Below are 20,284 nucleotides of genomic sequence, written 5' to 3' on the forward strand. Positions count from 1 at the left end.
GCCAAGTTTCAGGACGGGGGTGCTGCTGAGTGGTAGCAGCAGGGAGGAGGGGGGCTGTCTATGCACTTATGTTTAAAGTGCACATGTCTTTTTGGCCAGCTGTCTTGTGGCAGCCAGCCACACATGCACACTTTAAACATCTCTAACCCAGCCGGCTTAAGACAGCTGGGTTAGAGTCAGTGCGGGCCTCGAGGGCGCTGAGGAGCGCCAAGTGAGGTAGCTCCCTCCAATCAGGGAGCTGCTTACACAGCACGAGAGCAGCGCCCTTATTGGTCAAGGAAGTTCCAGGCTGCACTTTCCAGTTCCTGTGGAGGTCCAGAGTAAAGGACGTCGTGTTAGCCTGGTAAGTTTTCTTACATTTATTTATTTATTTTTGCGTACCCTTCCCCCTATCCACGTAGATGCCAGCTGCTACTGTTGAAAGCACTGCAGAGGTCCTTATATATCCAACAGTTTTCAGGCAGCAATTAAAGAGGCAAGATAACTCTGGTGATTAACATACCTTCTGGAGAGAGATCTGAGGTTGTCTAATAGAAGTTTTGACTCATCTAAGGTAGCGCAGAGGATTAATATGCCTGCTGCAAAGAGTGTGTACTATGCAGATCACAGATCAGTGTTTTATGTGCATAGCTCAGTTGATTACTGTACTGCTCTTGTCACAGAGATCCTTTTGTTACTGTGCAGTTCATAAATTACAATCATAATCTAGATTAGAAAGTTATTTTTTTTGTCCCAGTCTTTCATTATCCTAATTTTGCTAAACAGGGTTTGTTTGGGTAGAAATCAATTCTTATTAGTAAATCAACCCTAATCAGTGTGTTACGTTCTAAATCCTGAGCTTGTGCTTCGCAGGCCCAGCACTTTTAAAAATTGCCTACCAGAATTGATGACATGTGAATCCCACACCTTGTAGTCCCCTTTTGTCTTATTTAACGTTTTCTATGCACAGATTTACACATGTATGATTCATTGTCTCGATATGTGTGTGTGATGTAAAATGCTCCGACACCCTACACTGGTATGAGAAGCGTTCTAAAATAAATGAAATCCAGGTGAGAGGGGGGCTATGGTGAGGGGGCTATGGAGAGATGAGAGGCACTCTTGGAGGGTGATGGGGAGCGAATCATTGAGGAATCCCAACATTGCGGTATACTAGTGCACTGTAAGGTCATCATTTACTATGCTCTAAAAAAGAATACAATCGAATATATAATGAAAAATGTGATGTGGAATGCACCATTTTTTCCAAGGTTTTCTTGGGGAGAAACCCCTCCAAGCCTCCTGGTAGTAGTCATGCTTGCTGCGCTCGCTATGCACTGCTGGTCAGAGAAAATTTGCCTGGACTGCTTTGGCGGGGGCGTAGCTTCAAGGGTGGGGGCGGGGGGAGGTTTGGGTTGTTACACCCCCCCTAATAAATATCTTTTCAGATTAATAGTTGCGTACTGGTGCTTTCAATAGGGTATGGTGAGATGTCTGTCGGATTTCACCTGGGATTTTAGCACACATACATACACTAATAAAAACTCTCTCATCTCGGTTTTGAAAGACCTAAAAATGTTTATTTTACAAAATATGCCACGTGTCCGGTAGTACTGCAATTCACAGTTCCAGCGTGCTCGCAGAAATGCTGTCTTCGTGCCAGCAAACAGCACTACCCACTGCTGCTGCGGTATTTATTGCGCTCTCAAGAGGGGCCCATGGTCAGTAAAGACAAGCACAACGCTCGTTATGTTACGTTTGTGACTGCATTATGCTTTACAGCTTCAAGGGAACACGAGTTTGGGAATTCCGAAAACGAACCAGCGGGAGTTAGGGAACACGACCCAGGCAGAGAGAACATCACATAAAAAACGACTTCCTTTCAATGGTGCGTCCAGTACACTACTGCACATTATTCGCCGACTTTTGAATCTTTAACTAGAATTCCAATACATTTTGCGATGCCCTGTGGTCTCACAATGCTTGAGAAGGCTCCTAAACCCCCTACAAACAATCGTATTAAAAGTGCTAGCAGGAAAGACACATACATGGTATCTGCATATTAATAGTACGTGGTCTCGGGATCAATGTCATACCTTGGCCGCGAGCCGACACTCCATGACCCTGATATTAAAATGAGAAGTTGCTGCTTTATTCATTTCCACACAACTGTTCGCTATCACGAACACGGCTCCTTCTGGAAGCTTCACGTCAGAGGCATGGAGGGGGCTGAACTCGATTAACTTGGCCTAGTAAAGAAAGACAAGAACCATGTTAGGCTTCAAGATTCAGAGCGCGTGCACACCTATTGCATTCTGTTCCTTCAGGCACGAGGGCGTCCACTGATGAGGCAACCGGAGATGCCATTCAGCCTAATTAATGAGGGACAGTTGCACCTGAGAGGGCCCCGTAATGCAACACCTTTCTGAAAGTCACGCAGCCTTCACTTCCAGAAGGTGTTGGGCACCAGGTATCCGTGACTAAGCAAAATGTTTAAAAAGGATGTTATCATTAATGGGAGAGCCACTTCCTGGTTTTGAAGATGTATTAACATTTTAACTCCTAGGCATTACACTTTAAACATTTAAATCACACACCCAGAATTCAATTTACAAGAACCAATTAAACCGCTGGCACACGATAATCTAAACACAACATCACAGGCCGAGCCAGACTCCTGTCTGAGATGGAAATCCAATAAGCATATGAAAAAGCACCCAAAGTCTGGACAGGCAACACAAACATACCAACCATGCACAGAAGAGATTGTTTTCACAGTCCTGTTAGTAGGCCGGAGTCCAGCACTGCTGAGCCTTAGCAAAGCAAAATCACAGACATTGACCCGTGACTCTCCTCGGGCCCTCTATTTCTACTCGTTGCTGGCTGAAAAAAAATAATTGGGAAAACCCATAGGTCCTGCTTTGCTAACCGATCAGTTGTGGGCTGGAGGGAAGCAGCAGGTGGGCTGGAGGGAAGCAGCGGGTGGGCAGGAGGGAAGCAGCGGGGAGTATGGGAAGGGAAGGAGCGGGGAGCGGGTGGGCAGGCTGGAGGGAAGGGAAGGAGCGGGGCAGTAGCGTAACGAACCTTCAGGGGGCACCCCTGCAGGATACATCAAGGGGCCCCCTCCGGACTCAATGTAGAGGTCCCCAGCAGAAGTGCGGTGCTGACGGGGCCCCCTGGAGGGTGAGGGCCTCCCCGCACCGCGGGGGCTGCAGGGGCCTGTGTTACGCCACTGGAGCGGGCTGTAGGGAAGGGAAGCAGCGGGGAGCGGGCTGACGAGAGGGAAGGGGGAGCGGGCAGGGGGAGGGAAGGGGAGCGGGCAGGGGGGAGGGAAGGGGAGCGGGCAGGGGGGAAGGGAAGCAGCGGGGGCGGGAGAGAGGGATGGGAAGCAGCGGGGGCGGGCGGGAGGGAAGGGAAGCAGCTGGTGGGAAGGGAAGCAGTGGGTGGGCAGGTGGGAAGGGAAGCAGCAGGGAGCGGGAGGGAAGGGAAGCAGCTGGTGGTGGGCGGGAAGGGAAGCAGCGGGGGCAGGCGGGAAGGGAAGCAGTGGGGGCGGGCAGGAGGGAAGGGAAGCAGCGGGGGCGGGCGGGCGGGAGGGAAGGGAAGCAGTCGGGGCGGGCGGGAGGGAAGGGAAGCAGTGGGGAGCGGGCGAGAGGGAAGGGAAGCAGCGGGGGCGGCCTGGAGGGAAGGGAAGCAGCGGGGTGCCGGCGGGAGGGAAGGGAAGCAGCGGGGGGTGGGCGGGAGGGAAGCAGCGGGGGGTGGGCGGGAGGGAAGGGAAGCAGCGGGGAGCGGATGGGCTGGCTGGAGGGAAGGGAAGGAGCGGGTGGGTGGGAGGGAAGGGAAGCAGCGGGGAGCATGTGGACGGGAGGGAGGGAAGGGACGCAGCAGGGAGCGGGAGGGAAGGGAAGCAGCGTGTGGGCTGGAGGGAAGGGAAGCGAGAGGGAGGAAATCAACAGAGCGAGTGGGTGGGAGAAGGGAGAGAAGCAGTGGGGAGCTGGTGAGCAGGAACTAATCAATAGTAGCGGGAGAGAAGCAACTGGGAGTAGGTAGGTGGGAGGGAATCAACAGGGAGTGAGTGGGAGGGAGGGAATAAACGGGTAGCAGGAGAGAATAAACGGGGAGCGGGGCAGGAGGGTATCAACGGGGAGCGGGTGGGCAGGAGGGTATCAACGGGGAGCGCGCGGGAGGGTATCAATGGGGAGTGGGTGGGAGGGAATAAACGGGTAGCAGGAGGAGGGAATGAGCGGGGGGCAGGAGGGTATCAACTGGGAGCGGGTGGGCAGGAGGGTATCAATGGGGAGCGGGCGGGCAGGAGGGTATCAACGGGGAGCGGGCGGGCAGGAGGGTATCAACGGGGAGCGGGCGGGCAGGAGGGTATCAACGGGGAGCGGGTGGGTGGGAGGGTATCAACGGGTGGGAAGGAGGGAAGCAACGGAAGTGTGTGGGCCGGAGGGAGAGAAGCAGCGGGGAGCAGGTGGGCAGGAGCGAATTAACAGGTAGCAGGAGAGAAGCAACCCAGGAGTGGGTGGGCAAGAGAGAAGCAACCTGGAGTGGGTGGGCGGGAGGGAAGCAACTGGGAGTGGGTGGGCGGGAGGGAAGCAACTGTGAGCGGGTGGGCGGGAGGGAAGCAACTGGGAGCGGGTGAGCAGGAGGGAAGCAAGAGAGAGCTAAGCAACATGAAGCCGGTGGACGGGAAGGAAGCAAAAGGGAGCAGGTGGATGGGTTGGTGGGAGGGAAGCAACAGGGAGTGGGTGGGCAGGTGGGAATTAACAGCGATCTTGAGGGAATCCACAGGGAGCAGGTAAGCAGGAGCAAATCAACAGGTAACAGGAGAGAAGCAACCGGGTGCGGGTGGACCAGAGAGAAGCAACCAGGAGTGGGTAGGCGGGAGTGAAGCAACAGTGAGCAGATGGGTGGGAGGGAAACAACAGGGAGCGGTGGGAGGGAGGGAAGCAACAGGGAGCGGGTGGGCGGGAAGGAAGCAACTGGGAGCGGGTGGGTGGTAGGGAAGGAAGAGGGAGTGGGTGGGGTGGGAGGGAGAAGCAACAGGGAGCTAAGCAACATGGAGCCGGTGGACGGGAGTGGGTGGGCGGGAGGGAGAGAAGCAGTGGGAGCAGGTGGGCAGGAGCGAATCAACAGGTAGCAGGAGAGAAGCAACCCAGGAGTGCGTGGGCAAGAGAGAAGCAACCAGGAGTGGGTAGGTGGGAGTGAAGCAACAGGGAATATGAGGGAAGCAACTGGGAGCGGGTGGGCGAGAGGGAAGCAACTGGGAGCGGGTGGGCAGGAAGGAAGCAACAGGGAGCGGGAGGGCGGGAAGGAAGCAACAGGGAGCTAAGCAGCATGGAGCCGGTGGACAAGAGGGAAGCAAAAGGGAGCAGGTGGGTTGGTGGGAGGGAAGCAACAGGGAGTGGGTGGGCAGGTGGAAAGCAACAGATAGCTGGAGGGAATCCACGGGGAGCAGGTGAGCGGGAGGTAAGCAACACGGAGCTAAGCAACAGGGAGTGGGTGGGTGGGAGGGAAGCAACAGGGAGCTAAGTAGCAGGAAACGGGTGGCCAAGAGGGAAGCAACGGAGAGCGGGTGAGAGAGGGAAAGCAACGGGGAACAAGTGGTAGGGAAGCAATGGGGAGAGGGTGGGTGGGAGCGAAGCAACAGGGAGAGGGTAGGCAAGAGCAAATCAAGGGTAGCGGGAGAGAAGCAACTGGGATCGGAAGGGAAGCAACGGGGAGCGGGTGGGCAGGAGGGAAGCAACAGGGAGCGGTTGGGCGGGAGGGAAGCAACAGGGAGCATGTGGGTGGGAGGGAAGCAACAAGGAGTGTGTGGGTCAGCAGGAAGGAAGCCACAGGAAGCAGGTGGGAAGGATTGGGGAGCAGATGCGTGGGAAGTAACGGGGAGCGGGTGGGTGGGAAGGAACGGGGAGAGGGTGGGTGGGAAGCAACTGGGAGCAGGTGGGTGGGTGGTAAGCAACTGGGAGTGGCTGGTGGGAAGCAGCTGGGAGCGGGTGGGTGGGTTAAAGCAACTGGGAGCAGGTGGGTGGGAAGCAACTGGGAGCAGTTCGGTGGGAAGCAACCAGGAGGGAGCAAGCAGCCGGAAGCGGCTGGGTAGGTGGGAGCGGGTGGGTGGTAGCAACCAGGAGAGGCTGGGTAGGTTGAAAGCAATGGGGAGCGGATGGGTAGCAACAGGGAGCAGGTGGGTAGGTGTGAAGCAACGGAGGGTAGGCTGGTGGGAAGGAACCAGGAGTGGGTGGATGGGAGGGAGGGAAGCAACAGGGAGTGGGTGGGTGGGAGGGAAGCAACAGGTAGTATAAGCAACAGGGATTGGGTGGGAGTGAAGCAAAAGAGATCGGGCGGGAGGAAAGCAAAAGGGATCAGGAGGGAGGGAAGCAAAAGGGATCAGGTGGGAGGGAGGCAACAGGGATCGGGTGGGCAGGACGGAAGCAACAGGGATTGGGTGGGCAGGAGGGAAGCAACAGGGAGCGGGTGGTGGCAGGGAAGCAACAGGGAGCGGGTGGTGGCAGGGAAGCAACAAAGAGCAGGTGGGCAGGAGAGAAGCAACAGGGAATATGCAGTAGGGAAGCAACAGAAAGCAGGTGGGAGGGTCAGAAGGAGGGAAGCAACAGGGAGCGGGCGCAGGGATTAGGGAGCAGATGGGTGGGAAGGAGGAAAGCAATGGGGAGCAGGTGGGTGGGATAGAAGCAACGGAGAGTAAAGCAACGGGGAGCGGGTGGGTGGTAGGGAAGCAATGGGGAGAGGGTGGGTGGGAGCGAAGCAACAGGGAGAGGGTAGGCAAGAGCAAATCAAGGGTAGCGGGAGAGAAGCAACTGGGAGCGGAAGGGAAGCAACAGGGATTGGGTGGGCGGAAGGGAAGCAACAGGGATTGGGTGGGCGGGAGGGAAGCAACAGGGATCGGGTGGGCGGGAGGGAAGCAACAGGGAGCAGGTGGGCGGGAGGGAAGCAACAGGGAGCATGTGGGTGGGAGGGAAGCAACAAGGAGTGTGTGGGTCAGCAGGAAGGAATCCACAGGTAGCAGGTGGGAAGAATTGGGGAGCAGATGCGTGGGAAGCAACGGGGAGCGGGTAGGTGGGAACCAACGGGGAGGGGGTGGGTGGGAACCAACGGGGAGGGGGTGGGTGGGAACCAACGGGGAGGGGGTGGGTGGGAACCAACGGGGAGAGGGTGGGTGGGAAGCAACTGGGAGCAGGTGGGTGTTAGACGGCGACCTCAGGGGCGAGCAGGAAGTGTAAATGTAATGTAAATGTAAATGTCATGGTACTTATAGAGCGCACTGTCACCAGACGGTCACCTTGCGGTGTCGCCTATGCGGCTTCCTGGCGCTGATACTCATACCGCTGTGGAACCCCTCCTGGCTTTCCCTGTGAAGTGTCCACTCCTGGGCACCCCCAGGGTGAAGCCAGGCATCCATAGCGCTGTTGGGGCCGGTGTGGAGGCTAAGCAAGCTATTGCCCAGAGTTGCAGCGTGGGGCCCGTGATTAGAATAGGCACCGAGGCGAGAATTAACAGGTCCGAGGAAATTGAGCCCGAGACCCCGCCAAGGCGGGAATCGAACCCTGGTCCCTGGCCAGTACCTGATCACCCTGGGGTCCACCTTCCTAAGTACAAAGTCGAGCCCTGGCGGGAGACTCCTCAGGGGGAGAGTCTCGAATCTAGGATCGTACACACTCTATAAGCACCACACGACAAAGAGATACCACACCGTAGTTTCTTGAGAACGTTTCTTTATCTAGTGATTCAAAAGGATCTTTATGATCGGCAAGGCAAGTATGTACAAAACAGGGCAAGGGCCCATAAAGTCTCGGTCAGGGTAGGGGTAGCGGGACAGTCTTATGGCTCAATGTCAATATCGGGGCGTATCCGGCGCACAGCTCTCAATCCTCGATCCGGGGGATACGATGCGATCTTTGGGAGTCCAGCCGGACCAGGAGAGTCAGAGAGCAGCGAGTCACTCAGCAGGGCTCAAGCAAGATGTCGGAGGTCGTACGATCTTCAGGGGAGCCGCGAGTCACTCAGCAGGGCTCAGGTGTTCCAAAGTTGTAGGGGAGCTGCGAGTCGCTCAGCAGGGCTCAGGTGTTCCAAAGTTGCAGGTGAGCCGCGAGTCACTCAGCAGGGCTCAGGTGGTTCCGGCAGAAGTCCTTCTCTGCCAGGGGAGCCACGACCACGTCAGCAGGGCTCTCGTCGTTCCAGAGTCGAATCTGCCCGAAAGTCCCGGAGCATCCCCAGTAATAGGACTGCTCCTCTTTGATCTCCGGAGTTCTGGTATGCGGGGGTCTTGACACCTGGGGGCCGCTTGTTGGGGTTTCCTGCCACGCGGCCCTTTGATTCATTCATGTCAGGTTCGGGAGGAGTCGCAGACACCCAGCAGGCGTGGAGCCAGCCCTCAGGGTGGCCTGAGAGGCGATCGAAACCCATCTCTCAAGGGGAGGTCGGAGGTGTGAGAGAAACTGCTCCTCCCTCTCTCACTCAAGGGGAGCTCGCTGTCCTCCAGCCAGGGTGGCGCCTCTCGTCCTAGGCCGCGCTGGATCGGGCGGCCATCTTAGATGTCGGAAAGTGGGCACAACGGGCCTACGGGCCGGGAAGATGGAGGCACGGACGGGCAGTCTGGGGACGGGCGTGGGTACCATGGAGGGATGGGTTGGCTAGGCCGGGGGACTCAGGGGTCTGTTGTGGGGTACAGCTCGGAAGGGAAGGGTCAGGGAGGACCACGCCACGAGGCCGGGTCTAACATGTGCGTCCCCTCCCAGCTGAAAGTCAGGGAGAACTACCCATCCTCTTGGGGGTTCTCTTCGCTGAGGCGGAAGAACCTGGAGAAGCCGTCAGCGTTGGCGTGGTTGGTACCAGGGCGATGCTCTACAGTGAAATCCATTCCCTGAAGGGAGATCGACCATCGCAGCAGTTTGGGGTTCTCGCCCCTCATCTGCATCAACGACCGCAATGGTCGATGATCCGTCTGGATTCGGAAATGGGTCCCGAACAAGTAGGGCCGTAACTTCTTTAGGGCCCAGACTACTGCGAACGCTTCTCGTGCGATGGTGCTCCACCTCTGCTCTCTGGGGAGTAGCCTCCGGCTAATGAAGGCTATGGGCTGGTCTAGTCCTTCCTCATTCAGTTGGGATAGTACGGCCCCAATGCTGTGTTCCAAAGCATCAGTTTGTACCACAAACTCTTTGGAGTAGTCAGGGGCCCGAAGCATGGGGGCAGTGCACATGGCTTTCTTGAGGGCGTCGAACGCCCCTTGGCAGGCTGGGGTCCACTGCACCTTCTTGGGCTGCTTTTTGGACATTAGTTCTGTGAGGGGACCTACGAGGCTGCCGTAACTCCTGATGAACCTCCGGTAGTAGCCGTGAGGCCCAGGAAGGCTCGGACCTCTGTTTGGGTGGGTGGTGGTTCCCAGGCTAAGATGGCGTCGATCTTAGGCTGTAGAGGGGCGACTTGCCCGCTTCCGACCTTGTGTCCCAGCTAGACCACCGATCCCTGCCCAATCTGGCATTTGCTCGCTTTCACTGTGAGGCCTGCCAGGCGCAGGGCCATCCGCACCCTCCGGAGGTGCTGGAGGTGCTCACTCCATTCTGAACTGAAAACCGCGATATCGTCCAGATATGCGGTGCTGAACTCTTCCAACCCGGCCAGGACTCTGTTTACCAGTCTCTGAAAAGTGGCCGGGGCATTTTTCATCCCGAAGGGCATCACGCGAAAGCGATAGTGCCCATCCGGGGTGGAGAAGGCGGACCGCTCCTTGGCTCCCTCTGTGAGCGCAATTTGCCAGTATCCGCAGGTCAGGTCAAAGGTGCTGAGAAAATGAGCAGACCCGAGGCGGTCAATGAGCTCATCGGCGCGGGGGATAGGGTGAGCGTCGTCTCGGGTGATGGCATTGAGCCCCCGGTAGTCCACGCAGAACCTCAGTTCAGGGGCGACACCCAGGGCAGCGGCTTTCGGGACTAGCACCACTGGGCTGGCCCAGGGGCTGTCTGAGGGTTCGACCACCCCCAAGGACAACATCTTCGAGACCTCGGCCTGGATGCAGGACCGGACTTGATCGGGGACTCAGTAGGCTCGGTGTCGCACCGGCTGGCTGTCTCCGGTGTCCACGTCGTGGACACACCAGTCAGTGACTTTGGGGACGAGGGAAAACAGGTCAGAGAACTGCCCCAAGAGCTGGCGGCAGTCTTCTTGTTGTTGGAGGGTGAGGGAGGGAGAGAGGTTCACTCCGTCCACGGAGCCATCTTTCTCTTTGGTGCACAGGAGGTCAGGGAGAGGCTCCGTTTCCTCTTCCGCCCCGTCATCTGTGGCCAACAGTAAACTCAGCTCCGTCCGCATGAAGTGAGGCTTGAGGCAGTTCACGTGTAGGACCCGCAGGGGGTTCCGGGGGGACTGGACGTCCACTAAGTACGTGACCTGGCTTTTCCGCTCGATCACCTTGAAGGGCCCCGTCCACTTATCTTGGAGGGCGCAAGGTTTTACTGGGGCCATGACTCATACCTGCTGGCCTGGCTGGAACTCGACCAGAGTGGCATTCTCGTCGTACCAGCGCTTCATTTCCTCCTGGCTCGCTTCCAGGTTGGCCTCGGCCAGCTCCCGGAACTTCCGAGTCTGGTTTTGGAGGGTCAAAATGTACCGGAACACCTCCTGAGGGGGGTCTCGGAGTGCCGTCTCCCAACCTTCTCTGACCAAGCTGAGGGGCCCCCGGACAGGGTGTCCGTACAGTAATTCAAACGGGCTGAACCCCAAGGATTTCTGGGGAACTTCCCGGTAGGCGAACAAAAGGCAGGGGAGCAAGACGTCCCACTTACGCCGGAGGGGCTCCTCTAGGCCCATGATCATCCCCTTTAGAGTCCGGTTAAACCGCTCTACTAGGCCATTTCCTTGGGGGGTTGGACGGAGTAGTGAGCCGATAGGACACTCCGCATTGCTGCCAAAGGGAGGTCATGTACCGGGAGATAAAGTTCGTCCGGCGGTCACTCACAACTTCTCGGGGAAATCCTACATGGGAAAAGATTCCCATCAGTGCCCGGCCCACCACGGGGGCCGTGACGGTGCGTAGGGGGATGGCTTCAGGGTAACAAGTGGCATGGTCCACTAGGACGAGGATGAAGCGGTGACCCTGAGAGGTCTTGGGGTCCAGCGGCCCCACAATGTCAATTCCGACCCGCTCAAAGGGGGTACTGACGACGGGGAATGGTTGGAGGGGAGCCTTGCGCTTTCCTCCGCTTTTTCCACTAGCCTGGCACGTGGGATAGGACTTGCAGTGGGCCTCTACGTTCGCTTTCATCTTGGGCCAATAGAAGTGCGTGACCAGGCGGCTATACGTCTTGTCTTGGCCCAAGTGGCCGGCTAAGGGTACATCGTGGGCCAAGCCCAGGAGGAAGTCTCGGAAGCGTAGGGGTACCACCAGCACTCGGGCTGACCCTAGCTCCGCCGACTTCTGTTCGCTGTAAAGGAGGTCATTCTCTCAGTACAGCCAATGTGTTCCGGATTGGTCGCCCGAGGCCTGGGCTTGGGCCTGTTGCCGGGGTCCGACCAGGAAAGGACAGGTAGCTTGCTCTCGGCAAAACTCCTCTCGGGAGGGGCCCCCCTCGTGGCGCCACTGCGCCAATTCGGGCAGATCACCCAGCTCGGTGATCTGTGCGGGGTCGGGGGGTAGGTGTTCGTCGTCAGCGACATCTTCTCCTCGTGGGGAGAGGTCGGCGATCTCGGCTGGCTCGGCCCGGTTGTCATCCACCGTGGGGAGGCTGGCAGTTTCGTCCTCGACTTCCCCGGCAGGGGGCAGTCGGGCTGCCATGGATCGGGTGGTGGCGCACACCCACTCGGGGAGACCCATCATCCCGAGGTGGGTTCGTCGCTCGACCTGCTTCCATGGAGAACTTTCCAGGTCGTTCCTCAGGAGGCAGTCGACCGGCTGGGAGGTCCGTACTGCTACTTTCAATTTACCTGCTACTCCTTCCCACTCGAATGGTATCAGGGATAACTTACACAAGCTCTCAACGTTATCTGCTGATAGTACAGGGCACAGGACATTGGGGAGGATCTGGTCTTCTCGCACTAAATGGCTAAGGACACCCGTGATGCTGGCTCCGGTGTCACGGAGGGCCTCCACTCGGTGGCCATTCACTGTTACTAACTGGCGGTACTTCTTGGTGTTGGTAGGCAGGGCACTCCCGGGGACCATCTCTCTATCTCCCAGGGATACTAGGGTCATGGCAGTAGGTTCCCATCCCTCGGTGTCCTCAAATTCTTCCCCATGGGCTACATTCGCTATGTGCTTAGCCGGGGGAGTTGTGGTCGGGATACGTGGGTTCATGGGGCACTGGGGAGCGCTGGCGTAGTGCCCGGGCTTTCGACATCTCCAACATGTGATGGTCACTCGGTGCTGCCTACCTGTGGGACCGGCAGCAGCTGGTGGAGGTGTGGGGAAACTTGGCGGTGGGTTTCTCGGGGGGGCTTCGCTGGGGACCGGACTGGGCGTCCCTGGGTCCTCCCGGGTTTCCCCCCCCTCTCTGGCGGGGCTGGTCCTTGATTGTTGCGGGGGTAGTCACCTACGGGGCCCCGGGCGACGAGCGATCTGCCTCGACGGCCAGCTTCCTCGGATCTGCGAGCTTGCTGTCGAGCAGATGCTGGCGTAGTTCCACAAAACAATTCGTGGACAAATGTTCCCACAGCATAAGGTCAGTTAGTTCTTCCATGGTGGTCACTTTGCTGCTCTTGACCCATCCTTCGAATGCTCTGCTAAAAAAGTTTACATACTCCACCCAGGTGGTACCAGGAATCTTTTTGCAATCCCGGAACCGCTGGCGGTACATTTCTGGGGTGAGGCCGTATCTCGTCAGGAGGGCCTCCTTCATGTGGCTGTAGGACGTCTGCACGGAGGACGGAAGATCGAGCAGGGTGTCTCTCCCTTCGCTCAGGAATCGACCCCACAATCCGGCCCGCCAATCTTTCTGTGGGACTCGGTGGGAGGTCATGGCAACTTCGTAGGCCTTAAACCATTTTTGGATGTCGTCATTCTTGTAGTATTCTTTGACCACATCTTTGGGGATGTGGACCTTCGGCTCTGCCGGGGATCCGGGCTCTCGGTTCCCCGGGGGCCGGTTTTCTTCGGTCCTTGCCTTGAGCTCGAGCTCCTTCAAGCTTCGCTCGTGCTCCAGCTGAAGTCTCTTCCCTTCATGCTCCCGCTGGAGCTTCTTCTCTTCCAATTCTCCTGGCACTTTCATTTGCTCGATCGCAAGTTTCTTTTCCGCCAATTTTATTTCGCCTTCGATCTTCAGTCTCGTCATCTCGAGCTCGTGGTGGCGACTTCTTTCTCGATCCGCGAGTGTTTCCGGGGATAGGCCCCCGTCTGGTACGATGCTTTGTACCTGGCTGCTGCTGCTTTCTGTCTGGGGGAGTCCCGGTTCGTCTGGCTGCGCCGCTGCTCCTTCTGTGCGGGGGACTCCGGACTCCACCCAAGCTTTCAATGCTTTCTGCATGTCCTCCTTTGTGTTGAGGCCAGTGGTAGCGATTCCCAGTTCTTTGCAGAATTCCTTCAGTTCTTTGTGCGTGTACTCCTCCAGTTGTTCTATACGGAATGCGGTACTCGCGTCGACTTCAATGGTGCTCATGATGATTTCTTCTGCCGTCTTTGCTCGGTAGTGCATTAGTCGTATACTGTACGATCTCTAGATTGTGGCTCGTATCCCGTCGCTTGCCACCAATGTTAGACGGCGACCTCAGGGGCGAGCAGGAAGTGTACCTGATCACCCTGGGGTCCACCTTCCTAAGTACAAAGTCGAGCCCTGGCGGGAGACTCCTCAGGGGGAGAGTCTCGAATCTAGGATCGTACACACTCTATAAGCACCACACGACAAAGAGATACCACACCGTAGTTTCTTGAGAACGTTTCTTTATCTCGTGATTCAAAAGGATCTTTATGATCGGCAAGGCAAGTATGTACAAAACAGGGCAAGGGCCCATAAAGCCTCGGTCAGGGTAGGGGTAGCGGGACAGTCTTATGGCTCAATGTCAATATCGGGGCGTATCCGGCGCACAGCTCTCAATCCTCGAGCCGGGGGATACGATGCGATCTTTGGGAGTCCAGCCGGACCAGGAGAGTCAGAGAGCCGCGAGTCACTCAGCAGGGCTCAAGCAAGATGTCGGAGGTCTTACAATCTTCAGGGTAGCCGCGAGTCACTCAGCAGGGCTCAGGTGTTCCAAAGTTGTAGGGGAGCCGCGAGTCGCTCAGCAGGGCTCAGGTGTTCCAAAGTTGCAGGGGAGCCGCTAGTCACTCAGCAGGGCTCAGGTGGTTCCGGCAGAAGTCCTTCTCTGCCAGGCGAGCCGCGACCACGTCAGCAGGGCTCTTGTCGTTCCAGAGTCGAATCTGCCCGATAGTCCCGGAGCATCCCCAGTTATAGGACTGCTCCTCTTTGATCTCCGGAGTTCTGGTATGCAGGGGTCTTGACACCTGGGGGCCGCTTGTTGGGGTTTCCTGCCACGCGGCCCTTTGATTCACTCATGTCAGGTTCGGGAGGAGTCCCAGACACCCAGCAGGCGTGGAGCCAGCCCTCAGGGTGGCCGGAGGGGCGATCGAAACCCATCTCTCGAGGGGAGGTCGGAGGTGTGAGAGAAACTGCTCCTCCCTCTCTCACTCAAGGGGAGCGCGCTGTCCTCCAGCCAGGGTGGCGCCGCTCGTCCTAGGCTGCGCTGGATCGGGCGGCCATCTTAGATGTCGGAAAGTGGGCACAACGGGCCTACGGGCCGGGAAGATGGAGGAACGGACGGGCAGTCCGGGGACGGGCGTGGGTACCATGGAGGGAAGGGTTGGCTAGGCCGGGGGACTCAGGGGTCTGTTGTGGGGTACAGCTCGGAAGGGAAGGGTCAGGGAGGACCACGCCACGAGGCCGGTGTAGGAGAGTAGGGTCTGCTATCCTATGGTCACCCCAAATTTTTGCTTTTTGCTTCACTGGTTTTCGACTACTGAGGCTGTGGGCCTGCTGATCAGACCCCCAGCCTGCTGTTCTCTCACTAAATTAATGACACATGTGCTATAGGCACATACCAATTGGAAATGGACTCCTTGTCAGCCCCTGTAGAATGCACTATAGGTGCACAGGGCACAGGAGCCACTAAGGCCTGCCAGGGGCTGCAGCATATCTTTTGCCACCCCTGGCTGGTTCTTAAATTGACACAACTGGCTGATCACTCAGCTGGGGTAAGGTGGTGTACACACCCCTTGCTTAGATATAGTATACCTATGTCTAAACCTATATCTGGACACATGTAAACCTGTGAGCCACTCCTATAGACAGGCCTCACCAATCCTGGAGGCTGGGTGCATGGTTTTTATGTGAGATGGAGCTCTAGCATGAGCTGAGCCTGTCTGCAGCCGTCGGGAACAAATCCCTAAGCTGTTTCAGGATAATGCCATACCATATACTATTAAGTGCCTTATAATCCTCGCGGTTATTTAGCAACTCTGGTTTGGCTTTATCAAAACATGTCGTGTAAGGTGTCATACGCTTTGGAATACCATCCCCTCGCCAGTTCTGGCGACGGGGATGGCATTCCACCCCTCTAGAGGGGTAAGACATGTTACTTCACTTTAATGCGGTTGATTTCTCCAAAGGCCTTAAGATCCACAAAATGGATGCCTCTGCCACAGACAAATGTCTGGACCCCTGGAGCTGACCGAAACCCAGTCAAGGGGGTCCTGGACAAAGGGTTTCCTGTCACAGGAGGGTGTCACCGCCCTCCAGACAGGAGATAGTGTATTGTAGCAGGGAGGTTTGAAAGAAACCAGACACTGCCTGGGGCGCACAAGGCTGCCCCTTGCATAATCCGGCCAAACCGGTTCTGGGGCACTCCAGCCCTCGTGCCAGGGCGGCCTGGATCAAAGGAAGGGGGTGTATCCACCCACTTCCTGGGTCCCACCCATAGGAGGGGACCTAGCAGGTAATCACGCCCACCAGATTCGAATAAGAGTGGGAGCAGTGCCAATGCACATCAGATTTCCTGGAAGAAACATTTGAAACGATATTCTGGACCCTTCGCCCTCCATCTCAACGTGGAAGCCCGAAGAATCTCCCTTGTGGTCAAGGAGTGACCACCCTGCAGCAGCAGGCACCATCCAGCCCTCGACGTCTACTTAGTTGCAGTTCCCGCCGGAACTCGAGCGACTGAGATCGACGAGATCAAGCCTGCCCAGCTTCTAACAGCCCGATCCACAGTCCATGCAAAGCTGAGACCCGTGGAGGCGACCGGAAGCGTGGGGCACGCCATCTTGAAGTGACCACGAGACGCTGACCGTGCAGCCCACGAGTGACCCTCGAAGCTGTACACCGGGGTTTGAGAAGCCCCCACCCTGAGCTACTCCTGAGCCGAAGTTCAGCCCTCCACACTCGACGAGTGCTGCGTGGGGCCCTTTGGCACGATTTGGCTCAACGCGTTGGCCCGGTCACTTGCCAGCTGGCTTGTGGTCCCTGTGCCGACGAACTACAAAAGAAGACTCGTGATTCTGGTTGCTCCAGATCCACACCAGCTCCCCTGAAAGGGAGCCCCGACTCTGACCTTCCTGGTCCGAGTGAGACGCCATCTTCCAATCCCGCGTGGATTGCTCTTACCAAGGCTTGTTTGCTCCAAACCGGAAGCCGACTGCACCGACGGTGAGAGCCTGCGTGGGACAGATCGTGACCTGCTCCTGGACGTCGCAGATGCCCCAGAGCCCACGTGACAGCGAAGAGAAGCGCCTCGACGACCACCTGATTGCGCCCGACATTGCCTGGTTCCGTCCTGGTTCCACCCTGGTCACTGCTGAGTGACCCAGACTCTGTCCCCTCTGCTTTCAGGTACTCTACAACTTGAGTCCACCCTTGGACTCCACCGGACACTTCGTCTTCACCCTGCCTGCAGCCCTTTCAGCTTCAAGCACCAAGAGCCTGCGTGTCAAAACCCGACGCCACTTCGACCCTGTGCACCCACTTCCTGTGGGTGAGGTAACTTTGCTCCGCCGGTGTTCCCACACTGGTGCACACCTCTAGGGTCTGTGTGTTAAGTTTTGTTCCTCTAGGTTCAGCGGAAGTGTCCTTAAACTTTAACTATTTGACTTTTACGCACCATTGGTTAACATTGGTGCATGCGTGCGCTTTCCGCACATCTCCCGAATCCCGAGGGCCATTCCCGACTTCAGCATTGCTTGTCCTGACTGCTCCCAGCGATTCCCTAGGCCCTAGGCCTAACCACTGTTCGAGTGGCCTCTCTTATACCACTTGTTTAGTATATGGTTTGAGTGGCCCCCCGCCCTCATCCATAATTGTGCAACTTGTATGTTTAAACAGTGCTTTTGATTTAACGCTTGTGCCCCTTTATTCATAAAGAATACTGGGGATTGTTTTTAGTAATAAACACATATATTTTTATAATATATACTTGTGTGGTGTCCTTTCATTTGGTATTACAGGATTGTATGTGGTAAAACAGCTCGCTTAACACGACCTCTTAAGTTAAGCCTTTAGGCTGCTTAGTCCATGCTACCCCTAGGATAGCTTGTCTAATAAGGTTGACTTACAACCAGACACCATAAGGGATTGTTTGGTCAGGTAGTAGGTGGTTCCAGAATTGGAAACATCCCCTACCAGGCCAACTTCTCACATTGGTGAGCAGCGGTGCGGATTTGAGCTTGCTGTTGTTTTACCATTGCAATCTTTATATCAAATTGAAAGATCACATCAAGTACCTCTAGGTACATATAAAATCAAAAGCTTAGCATATTAAGTTCTACTGAACTTAGTAGTTGTAGGTTGAAGGGAGTAGCACACCCCTGACTACAACTCACTAGCAAGGTCCAGTAGGAAAACACTTAGTGTAGGTAAGTGCACCACTTACACCTCACTAGTAACCATGTCTGACACAGGAAAGGCCTCAGGGTCTAGTCCTGTGACAGTTGACCCTACCCAGGCAACTTTTGGATATGACAAACTAACCCGCAGAGACTTGATTGCCTTGTGCAAAGCAAGAGGGTTAAAAAGGGGCAGAAGCCCCACCTGCCTAACCCTGGTAGAAATCCTAGAACAGGATGACTTAGAGAAGGCTAAAACAGCTTCCCTAGACACAGGAAATGGAGAGAACCCCCCTGTAGTTGATCCCCCTGAAGAGGAGGATGATGATGACTTGGATGAGGACTCAGATGCTGGGGACTTAGAAGTACAGGATCAGGGTAGCCAGGTTCCAGTTGGTAGGCTTAGCCAGGCCAACTTGGACCTACTGGGGAATGGAGAGGGCCAGCACCTCCCCAGAACCCAACATGTGATTCTCCCAGGCAACAGAAGAGTGAGATCTCCCTCAGGGGACTCTCATCTTTCTAGTGCCTCCAGAGAATCAGAGAGAGGCATGAGTGCTTCTCAGAAAGCTGAGCATAGGGCTAGAATGAGGGCTGTCAGACTCCAGATAGAGAGAGAGGAGGTAGCCCTGAGTCAAGCTAAGCTTACCTTAGCTCAAGCTAAACTTGCCTTGGCAAGAGAGCAGAAATTAAGTGGCTTAGATGTCACTGGTGGCAGCAATTTTCCAAGAGAAAAAGACAGGGCCTATGATAATAGAAACCTGACCAAAATTGTGCCCCCCTTTAAAGAAGGGGATGACATCCACAAATGGATGACTGCTCTTGAGAGAGCCTGCATGGTACAGCAGGTTCCTGAGAATCAGTGGGCTGCAATTTTATGGTACTCCTTTTCTGAGAAAGGGAGGGACAGGCTCCTCACAGTTAGACCTGAGGATGCCAAAAACTACTCTGTTTTGAAGAGTGCTCTCATTGAAGGGTATGGCCTAACCACTGAGCAATACAGGTTGTTGTTCAGAGACACCCAGAAAGCACAGACTCAAGACTGGACTGATTTTGTGGAGTGTGCCACTAAGGCTTTGGAGGGTTGGTTACAGGGAAGTAAAGTTTCAGACTATACAGGATTGTACAATCTTATGATGAGAGAACAGATCCTTAATAACTGTACAAACCAGCTGTTGCATCAATACCTTATTGACTCTGATCTGACCTCTCCCCAAGAATTGGGAAAGAAGGCAGACAAATGGGTCAGAACAAGGATTAAGCAGAAACCCCAGAACCAAGGTGGTGACCAGAAGAAAACAGACCAGAAGGGTGGTAATCAGAATCAGAAAGATAAAGAAAAAGACCAGAAGTCTTCAGGCCCCCAAACTAATAGTAAGGAGGGTGGTTCCCAAAATGGTAACAAGAAGAAGAAGAACAAAGGTCCAAAGACACCTTGGTGTAATACCTGCAAATCAGTTTCACACTGGGGCAGTGAGTGCACCAAGGCAAATCCAGTTCCCACCACTACAGCTCCTAAAGCAACTGCAACCCCAAGTACAGTAAGCAGTGGTGGAACACAGTCCAAGGGTGTAGCTGGGTTGACCCTGGGTATTGAAGTAGGATCTGGCCTAGTCAGAGTCCCTACACAGGCAGTTCTCCTGTATGATGTGGACATTGAGTTGCCCACTGCAGTAAGCCCCACTAACCTGGGCAAATACAGGCAGACTCCCTTAATAAATGAGAAACTGGCTCAAGCTTACAGGGACACATGTGCTAGTGTCACCATGGTGACCCCTGGCTTTGTGGACCCTGGACAAATTGTACTAGGAGAGAGCTACCTAGTAACCAATGCAAGCAACTCCACTACCTCCCATAGTGTGGCAGTTGTGAACTTCTCCTGGGGAGGGGTTGATGGCCTAAAGAAAGTTGTGGTGAGTGCAGACCTACCAGTAGACTGTCTGTTAGGCAATGACCTTGAAAGCTCAGCATGGTCAGAAGTGGAGTACAGGACTCATGCAGAAATGCTAGGGATTTCAGAGCATGTCCTTGCCATGACAAGGGCTCAGGCTAAGAAGTGCCTTCCTGAACCAGTGGTGGATCTTGAGACAATAGACCAGCCACAGCCCAAGAGAAGGAGCAAGAGAGGAAAGGCCTCGCCTTCCACCTTGCCCCAGGTTGAGGATCAGGTTTCAGAGGAAACTGATTCTGCAGTCCAAGAGGAGACTGTCTCTGAGGAGCTTGAACCTGACCAGGTTGAGTTTCTGGGGACAGGGGGACCCTCAAGGGCAGACCTGAGGCAGGCTCAATTAGATTGCCCTTCCCTTGAACCCCTCAGACAGCAGGCTGCTGCTGAGGCTGCTGGGGATGCCCAAGGTACCCATACTGTGTACTGGGATGAGGGACTCCTTTACTCAGAGGCTAGAGCCCCCAAGCCTGGCATGACCAGGAGGTTGGTGATACCTCTGCAGTTTAGGGGATTCCTCCTTACCTTGGCCCATGATATTCCCCTTG

The 20,284-nt window shown here is 55.8% G+C and overlaps 1 protein-coding gene across 6 annotated transcripts in view; it reads right to left on the reverse strand.

The window, feature by feature from the left end:
• Positions 1-20,284, reverse strand: part of GALK2 (galactokinase 2) — a 1,491,044-nt gene that overhangs the window by 629,887 nt on the left and 840,873 nt on the right. For all 6 annotated transcript variants that reach the window (XR_013609829.1, XM_078684791.1, XM_078684790.1 and 3 more), the window contains one exon: positions 2,076-2,228. Coding sequence is in view for 5 of the 6 variants with exons in the window: in XM_078684791.1 (XP_078540917.1) it covers positions 2,076-2,228 (153 nt within the window). In the remaining variant the exon portion in view is untranslated. The remainder of the gene's footprint in view (positions 1-2,075; positions 2,229-20,284) is intronic.

Source organism: Lissotriton helveticus, chromosome 3_2 (assembly GCF_964261635.1).
Source record: "Lissotriton helveticus chromosome 3_2, aLisHel1.1, whole genome shotgun sequence".
NCBI lineage: Eukaryota > Metazoa > Chordata > Amphibia > Caudata > Salamandridae > Lissotriton > Lissotriton helveticus.